This window comes from Balaenoptera acutorostrata, chromosome 5 (genome assembly GCF_949987535.1).
Source record: "Balaenoptera acutorostrata chromosome 5, mBalAcu1.1, whole genome shotgun sequence".
In the NCBI taxonomy this organism is placed as follows: domain Eukaryota; kingdom Metazoa; phylum Chordata; class Mammalia; order Artiodactyla; family Balaenopteridae; genus Balaenoptera; species Balaenoptera acutorostrata.
In genome coordinates, this window is record NC_080068.1 from 133998490 (window position 1) to 134007698 (window position 9209).

At 41.3% G+C, this 9209-nt stretch overlaps 1 protein-coding gene and 1 long non-coding RNA gene across 2 annotated transcripts in view; one reads left to right on the forward strand and one right to left on the reverse strand.

Moving 5' to 3' along the window:
* Positions 1-6949: 6949 nt before the first annotated feature.
* On the reverse strand, positions 6950-8859 carry LOC130708271 (uncharacterized). The gene is made up of 3 exons (XR_009008435.1): positions 8762-8859; positions 7445-7541; positions 6950-7026 (listed from the first exon to the last, which is right to left on the reverse strand). It is a non-coding gene; the product is annotated as an uncharacterized LOC130708271 (long non-coding RNA).
* Positions 8860-8982: 123 nt separating this feature from the next.
* PCDH10 (protocadherin 10) overlaps positions 8983-9209 on the forward strand; it is a 38316-nt gene continuing 38089 nt past the window's right edge. Inside the window, exon 1 of the mRNA XM_057546327.1 lies at positions 8983-9101. Coding sequence (XP_057402310.1) covers positions 8983-9101 — 119 coding nt within the window. The remainder of the gene's footprint in view (positions 9102-9209) is intronic.

Sequence of the window (9209 nt, forward strand, 5' to 3'; positions counted from 1 at the left end):
AATAACCAACTTAAAAGACCTTTCTCAAATACAGGTTATTAAAAGTATAGCCTTTGGAATTGAGTATAATATCTTAGACATATTTTTAAGATGAATAATAGTGGAAAGTTAAAAAGTCAAGCATTCATTCATTTAGTCAGCATGTCTTTATTAAGCATTGATTATGCAGCCAACAAATCTATCAAAAGTGTGACTGTTCACCTGAATGTTTGTTAGGTTCCTTGGGCTTAAGCAATACTTCTCTCCCTTATTCTGCCCAGCAGAATGAAAACATGTTCTTGTTGTATTAGATACTTGGTTAGGTAGTCTAATCAGACAAGATTCTAAAAATATTTTGAGAAAAGCAGCTATCATCACTTCACCATTAAATTAGAAGCAGCAGCCAAGATTCTCAAATATATATGCTAATGAACAAGCAATGATATTAGGTTTTATCATACTTCTAAGGCTGAGCATTGGCCATTAGCCCAATCCATACCAAAAGTATTACTCAGGTGTGAATGCTAAATGAGGATCTCACCCATCTCTGCTGACCTTAAATCTGACCAAGTTCTTGCGGGTGAGGATGGGGAACAATAAATCCAATGAAACAAAATTGAAGCTGCCTGGCATCATAGATTTAAGTAACTAGGTCCAAAGTCAGGATATTGGCCTGTAATTGAAAAGCTTAATTTGCTGTTCTTATGATCTCCGTAGAAAAGCTTTTTGCTATCACTATTTTCACTTCTTTACTGTGCAAGTTCCTTTAACCTGCTTCAGATATTTCTTTCTGCTAATCTGTAGTACTATTGCCCTTAAAATCGTTAACACAAACTGCCCTTTTCTGGAAATCTTTACTTAATTAAATGTTTTTATTCTAGTCTTTTCTTTACTCCCCATGCACTCAGCATTCATAGTCATTATATGTTTAAATGTATTTTCCATGCTGTTTAATGCAGTTATTAAGACATTTTTATGCATATTCTTTATCAAATTGAGGATGAATTCTGGAGAAATATATCCATGATTTACCTTGTTTTCCATTCTTTCAGTATCCCTACAGCTGTGCTCCTATCACACGAGCACCAATGCATGTTTTTGTTTCTAAAAGTATAAGAAGCTACCAAGGAGAATACTAATAACAGCAATGCTAGACAGAAATATAGCAAAGAGGAGAATGCTGAAGAGAAAGTCAAATACATTTGAGGCTTGAGGCTCAGAACTGGTCATTCTAATAAATTCATTCTACTTTAAGTGATTTTCACCAATTCGTTTTTAATTTTGAGAATTTTAGTACTCATCAGCATGAACACAGTAGTAGGTACTAAGACTCTACGTCAAGGAATTGGAGGAAAAATCATGAATATGTCAAATAAGAGTCCTTTAATCCTAAAATTTTGATAAATATAGAAATTTAAAAATGGTATTTTACAATGAAACACCATGTTTTCATCAAAATGATTTTATAAATCTACACATAAGTTTTATCATATAAATTAAAACTTACAGAAAATTTAAACTTACCTAGAAGAAAATAAAAGTGTTAAAGCAACATGATTATGAAGAAAAGCTCACTAATTTTTATGTTTTGATGTTTAATTAAAATTTAGTTAGATTGGTCTTCTTCGTTTATTATTTGCATTCTCTTTAAAATTATAATATCCTGCAAAATAAGGACAGTGTAAAGTTGTCCTCAAAGTAAATACTTTAGTTTGTGTTTCATGAAGAAAATAAAACCACCAGGAAAATCAATACTAATTATTCTCAATAAATATCTTAGTTAAGGACTATCTCATTCAAAAAAATCTTGCTATGATAATAGTTAATATTTATTTAAAGTCTACTATGGGCTGAGAATTTTACATATATCATTTCAGTTTAAGCCTCACAATGACTCAAAAAGGTAAATATATCATCTTATTCTAACAGATGTTTAGAGTGTTTAACACACTTTGACAGTGTTTCAAAGGAGTTAAGTAATTTGGCCAAGTTCAAATATTTGGAGAAGCAGGGATTTGAGCCCAATTTGGTTTAATTCTTCATAATTTAATGTATCATCACCTGCCACAGTTGGGTGCCTTCAGAAATGAGTAAGATATAGAACCTACCTTACAGGGCCTACATTACACATATTCTGAATAATTGGGCACACTTCTAGAAGAAATATGATATTTTTCTTCTGTCAGTACTTATTACCAAAACAATAATACATATTTTACTTACAGTAAGTAAATAAGATTCCATAATCACCTTCCTTTGGTTATTTCTTTCCATATTTAAAAATGTTTTTAAGTCATTTCCTTTCATTTCCTGCTGGCACAAGATTGTCACATAAATTTAATTGTTTAATTTTCAGCGATTTCAAATTAAAACAATTTTTCAGAGCAACATTGAAGAAATTAGTATAAAATGATGGTAGAAATTTTGCTTAACAAAACACTGTTTCCCTTTTAAAGACAAGTTCAGAAATATATTAAAAAAACACTAATATTTGCTTTGTGTAAAATGGGTACACTTCTTAGTTCTTCCTAGCTGTTAACAATCTCTAATAAACTAAATGAACAGGCCAACACTTCTTGGGCCATTGATCAACATGGTGTGTTTCAGGAACGGATAAAGCAGAGGTGCCTTCCTTTTGGACATGTTTGTTTTATCAATTTCCATTTTCAGTCATTAAAATCCCTATGATTCCCATGCCAGGCACTTCAGCATGAGAAAGAGATGGATGGTTTGTAATCTCTTTCACTTGTAAGAAAATGTATTCAAGTTTTGGTTTCCTAATAAAATCTCAAAAGAAAAAAAAAAAACCCTCCTCAAATATATTCATGAATTCCTTCATGGCTCAACTCAATAAGGTACCAGCCATTTTGACTAGCATAAAATCAGTACTTCTGTTAGTACAAAAACTGGATGAACTCCATCTTTAATCTCTAAATTAATTCATTTTTTGTTTTATCTCCTAAGTAAATTCAATCAGATAGGCTAGGAAAACATCATGGTGTAGTAAAACGAGAGTCAACCTGAGCATCAAAAGGCCTGGATCCGAATTTTGTATTAATTTGGTGAGATATTTAAATTCTGAACATCCTAGTATCCTTACCTATAATGTTGGGATGATATTACCTGTAGACATGGGGGAAAATACCACAACTTATCTAAGAATGCTTGGCATATACTAGCTGTTTAAAAACCATGAGTCACTTTCACCTAAAAAACCCCAAGAAACTGCAATCAAATAAAGCATTTTACAGTATAGCATTGCCAAGTCTATTTAAATAAGACATCATAGAAATCAAGTTTCGTATAGAAAGAGTTACAGTAACTAGCCAAACTGAGAGAGATACCTTTTTTTAACTGAAGTATCTGCTTTACTATTTGTTCTGTTTACTATTGTAATTCTAATTACTAATGTAATTCTCACTCTACGTTTCATATTCTTTCCGTGGTGCCTGTCTCCAATAATGTTTTTCAAACCCTTCAGAAAATAATGCTATGACTTGTAACCCTAATCACAATTTGAGTAATCTCATTCTGTATTCATAAAATCAAGGGGCTTCCCCTTAAGAAAACAATTTATACTTTCCAGACAAACACTAGTATTATGTTGACTGTATCACTGTCAAATAAGAAGCAAACTCCCTGGGGAAGAAAAAAGAGAGATTTCTAGACATCTTTTCTCTTACTCATATAAACTTAATCAGGGCTTGCAATTAATTTTTGAAATTGTTCTATATCGACCTTAATGTTTAAAGCTTCATTTCTACCTCTGGGCCCCATCAGTAAAACCCATGCATCATCCCTGTTAGCAAAGCAGCTGGTTTTTTAAATGTGATGTCTTGTAGTTCTTATTTACAATCCTAATCACATCATTGATTTCAGTAATCTTCAGTAAGAGTAATTATTAATGCTGTCAAAAGCAGAGGCTGGGATTCAATTTTTTCTTTTTTTTTTTTTAATAAACCTGGATCATTAAGATTAAGCCTAATAATGTGACTCTAGAGGCCTCTGGGTAATAAGAAGTTTCCTCTGGTTGAGTATGTAATACAGTAAGGACAATGTTTTCACTTAAAATTCTACACACACCCAAAATATTTAGTTATATAAGCCACAAATGATTAAATTAAAATGCTAGGAGTAGTCACTCATCATAACACAGAAGTAACTAATTTTTTTTTCAGACAGGCACCACACAAAATTTTATCTGATTGAGTATTTTTCTGTAATTTAAGACGGCCATAGATCTATTTTGTCTACTAATGCCAAAAAAACTAAGGCACGTGACATTTTTACTCACTCAGGTGTGTCTTTAACACACTAAGGAATTAAACAATGCTCTAAAACAAAAGACAGGATAAACCAATATGAAGAGGATAAGAGACATTTTGGAGAAATCAGATATTTCACTATCCAAGGCAATTTTTAAGAAAAGGATAAGATGAGGCAATGCATTTTGATTTTCAGAAAAAGAGGTCATGATGTAATAAAGATTGTCATTCTGTATCAGATCTCTTCATTTACATTTTGAAAGAAGGTGTGGAACAAAACATAAGTTTCCAAAGGACTACCTATTTGTCACTAAAAGACACAATATGTGAGGGAGCCGACAAGAATGTTACTGTGCTCAATGTTGATCACCCACCCCATACTCAGGAAAAATATATGTACTTGGAACCAGTATCAAACACCGTTGCCTAATTTAAAAATACTCCTGGACTTCTTACTGATCAATATCTCTTATAGAAAGGATAGGAGTATAGCATCTGAACTGAAACAGTATTATTAGAAAATGATATCGTGAGCATTTAGGATGTATAATTCATGTTGCTTTCATTTGCTCAGACCATTGTAAAAATCCATAAATCATTTTCTTGTTCATGTATTGCTTAAGTGCAATTTGTCATTTTGCATTAAAGGGCTGCTTCAGCTCATCAGTGCTTTTAATTCACTGTTTAGAGTTTAACAAAATGCTGGCCCTGTCTGATAACCAAAAAGACAGTGAAATGTGAAGCCACACCAATATTAACAAGGTTAAACAAAATGGAGAAGAACGGTTCTACTTCGAATATCAAGTAACACTTACGAGCTAGTATTCTCAGCCCGCGAAACGTGGGTTGGTTTGTTCTGTTGGGTCCAAAGGATTAGAACACAGTAACAAAAGAGTTACCTGAATGCTTACAATAGCATGTATATGCTATAAATCTTTTCCAGAAACTCTAGTCAACACTCACTCTACTGTAGATGAACAAGAACGACCAGTGTGGCATTGGCTCCAAAGCCTTGCCTTCCCACCTCTTAAGTTAGGTTACATTACTACAAATAAACTGATTTCATGGTTACCCATTCGAGATGCAATACACTCCAGATACTTTGCATTTGCTCTCTGCACTGTGCTTGCTGGGAATGACAAGTGCCAGAAACCACCCAGCTCAACCCTGGCAGGGGCCTGGCATTTGAAAGACTCCTTATTGACAATTAAAATTTTTTTTCTTCCATTTCTTAAAAAAATTTTTTTTTCTCTCAAAGCTCTGGGCACACTGCAATAATAAGAGGATTTAGAAACAAATTGCTTTCAAGTCAAATTAAATCACTGCAAACACTCATTCATCCAAACGCTGGTTAACAAACTTGTTTCCCTCCCGCCTTTTACAGAAAAGGGTAGGGAAGAAAGCAGCCCGGTTAGCTGCTTTCAAAGTTTGTAACTATGTACATAAAACGCGACGGTGAGATCCTCAGCGCCGCCCTCCCCATTCGGCTGCCCTTAGAGGACAATGAAATAGACGAGGGTACATAATCACTCACACACCTACCAGGATTTTTTATGAAAATTGATTTTGATAACCCCCCTCCAAATAATAATAGCTACTTTCCCCATCTGCTTTAGGATACGATTTGTCTGGGCACAAATGGTTGGCGCTCCTGAAGGGGGCGTGGGGTGGGGGGAGGGTTATGTTAGGAATTGGTTCTCCCGGCTGGTTTCAATAATTGGGGGGGAGGGGGTCGAAGGACGCTGCATTGCACTATATTCTGCACTTCAAAGAGGTCGTCCACCCCCCCCCCCCCGCCGAAGCTGTTATGTATGTAATCACGGCCTCACTAAATTCTGGGGTCCGCCGAGTGAAAAAGAAGGAGAGGGGGGGAAATCTGCTGGATTGACACAGCAAGGTAAAAAGTACGCGGGTTTCATTTCAAAAGCATTTTTAAAAGGCAGATTTAAAGTGTGGTTTTGATTCGTGGGTGACGGGGTGGGGGGAGGTGCTGTTTAAGGTTCCAGAGTAAGGAGGCAAGTAAGGCAGTAAGGGTACTGATGCCAACGTCTGAATCTTGGCCCGGGACAAAATGCTCCTGCAATTGCCCTTGGCCGGAGCTACCCAGACGGAGGCGGACGGCCAGGCTCGCGTCTGCTCTCCCAGGCGGAAGACCCCGTCGTCACCCCGCCGATACCACGGCGCCTCGGAGACTAGAAGTCAGAGGCGAGACCTCTAGAGGACCCCGGCCGGCGTCGCCGGCGCGAATGCAGGCCTCTGCGACCCAAGAAATCCTGAAGAGCCCCCAACAGGCCAGCCCTGTCGACTGAGAGCTCCAAAGCGAAATTCTCCGGCTTGCCCTGTGCTGCTTTCGCCGCTAGGAGACGCCTGTAACCCACGTTTGCGGCAAGAGTTCCCCTTTCAAACACAACTACCAAAAAAAAAATGCAGCTCAAGTGTTAACAGTGGATGTAGTGATTATTTACAGGCAAATCTGGCCATCTCTCCACGTTCTCATCTCCACCTCGGGAAGCTCTCTGGCTCTCAGCGAACGTCCAAAGTCGGCTCAAACTTCATCTACATCTTGAGAGCACAAACCGTCTCCCGCAAACGATTTCCGGATCTGCATTGTCATTCAGCCGCATGTCTCTCATACGCAAACACGCGCGCTCACGGGCACACACACAAGTGTTTCCGTATGTACAAATGAAATATTAGAAAATTACCGTCATTTAAAAAATGCTCCAGGATTCTGATGAGTCAGCTTGAAGACCTCAAAACATGTCATTTCAATCCTGCAGATCTAAGAAAAAAACAGGGAGGGGGAGGGGTAGAAAATACAGATGCAACGCCGTTATTAATATTCAGATACACTATAATCTCCTTTTCATTGATCCACAGGTCCTTTAATAAACTGACGCTCCATTCGCAGCCGCAGACGTGATGCTAAAAATCATTTCAACTGCAGCGGTTTTCGCTTGGGCTTTGGCCAATCGTCAATTTACTGCATGCTGCGGAAAAGGATTAGCCATTTTTGCTGGCATCCTTTCTTCTAACCGCTCAAAGGCAGGACCCATCTCCATGAAAGAGCCAAGGGGGCGGGGGGGCTAGGGCAGCAGGCACGCGCTCGCGGGACTCGCAGGGGCATGCCTCAGTCTATAATCACGCCCATGGCCACTGGCCCTCCTTAATTCCCCCGCCAGGAGGGAATGGCAACGTACCTCGGGGTCGGGAAAACGACTCTCCTTTTCCCGCAGGTTGTGGCGGTGTTGCTCTCAGGTCATTCATTACCAGGAAGCCCCAAGGGACCTTCCCATCCTGTGGCATAAGAAGGAAACTGAACAAGGGCTGCTTGCGTTTGAATAAACAACCCCTTACAGCCCACTAATTAACACACAATTATGTTTTGTGTTTTTTGTTTTAATCTTTTCTTGGAGAATTAACATTCAATCCACTCTCTCGCATTGAAGAGTTCGCGCTCTATTTCAACTTCACAGGAACTGGGTGCGGTTTCCGCGCCGCTTTGCCCCCGCGCCTCGGGAGTGAGCCCTCGGAACTCGTCAAGCGCATCCTTCGGGACCCGGGAGGAGGTGTGGAGGGTGCCCCGTTGCGGGCTTACACAGAGCTGTGCGCTGGACCAGGAAGGATGGATGCGAGCACCGTGAATGTGCAAGCGCGTTCGCAGATACCCGCAGCGGCACACACTCTGGCCCCGAGTGTGCAGCGACCCAGCCCATGCACCCCACCCCCCGCCTCCGCCCGCGCCCCGCGCTCGCCGCCGCCCAGCTGCCCTCATCCAGCGGTCTTGCCCCAAGCTGGGCAAGAATCGGTGCTCCGGTCTAGCAGAGGGCGGCGAGGGGAGCTCTTCAATTGTCAGAATAAGCAGAAAAAAGCCTGTGCGCGCCGCCGCGGCGTCGCACTTGGCCGGGGGGACGCGCAGGGATATCCGCGGCGCCTTGCAGCGAACAAGCCAGAGGCCCGCGAGGCCGGCGTTAGGCGGGCGGGCTCCAAAGCGGAGCTCAGACGAAACTCCTCAGTCATTGATCAAAGCGTTCACAGCTCAAACCGGGTCCCCAAGCGCATTAATCTATTTGGCAAGAATATTGTGGATGTACGTTTAGGAAGGGAAGAGGTAAGTCTAACGCGGCCTCACGTCTATAGGAGCCGCCAGCCCTCAACCCTGGGCTTGAATCCCGCGGCTTTCAGGACCCACCTAAGCTTCACCCCTTCCTACACGGCCCCTTCAGACCCTCACACTTAGTTTGACACAGGCCTTATCGTATCTGTTTTTTAAAAGTCCTGCCAATCTCCACCAGAGTCCCTTAATTAGGTAACCCCTGCCAATTAGTGGCCCCTCTGCAACTTTTTCCTGTTCTCGGTGACTTATTTCCACGATCAGTAGCAAGGAAAATACCTTAAAGGAAAAAGAATGTTAGCGTCATTGAAACCCCGCTCCTGGGAGAGGATACCGCTGCTGCTATTATGTTTTCGCATTTGCTGATGCAAACAGGGGAACCTCTCTATTCCCTCGCCATTACCTGCGGCCGGGGACTGGGAACTTTCCGTGGCAGAGTCCCAGCTAGCGCCTCGGGACCTGCCGGGCTGTGGTCGCTCTCACACTCACACTCACCCCGGCAGCCCGGGCGCGGGTTGCATCCCGCCCGGCCCGGTTGCTTGCGTGACGGCGCCTGCTTGACGGTCAGGTTAGCCAATTAGCGGTGGCTCGGTGGGTGGTGCTCCTCAGCGATTGGTTGGCAGAATGAGGGCGCTGCGCAAAAACAGAGAAGCGGAGCGCTCGGAGCTCAGAAACTGCCAGCCGAGATCGCAGGCTCTGGGGCTGAGGCAGGAGGAGGGAAGGACTGGAAAGAAGAGAGACAGGTTAGAGGGAAGAAGAGGCTTGGGAAGGAAACAGCAAAAAAGAAACTGCTCATCACACTTACAGAGAGGCAAACGACGGTGGAGATGAGGACAGAGAGAGACAAGACT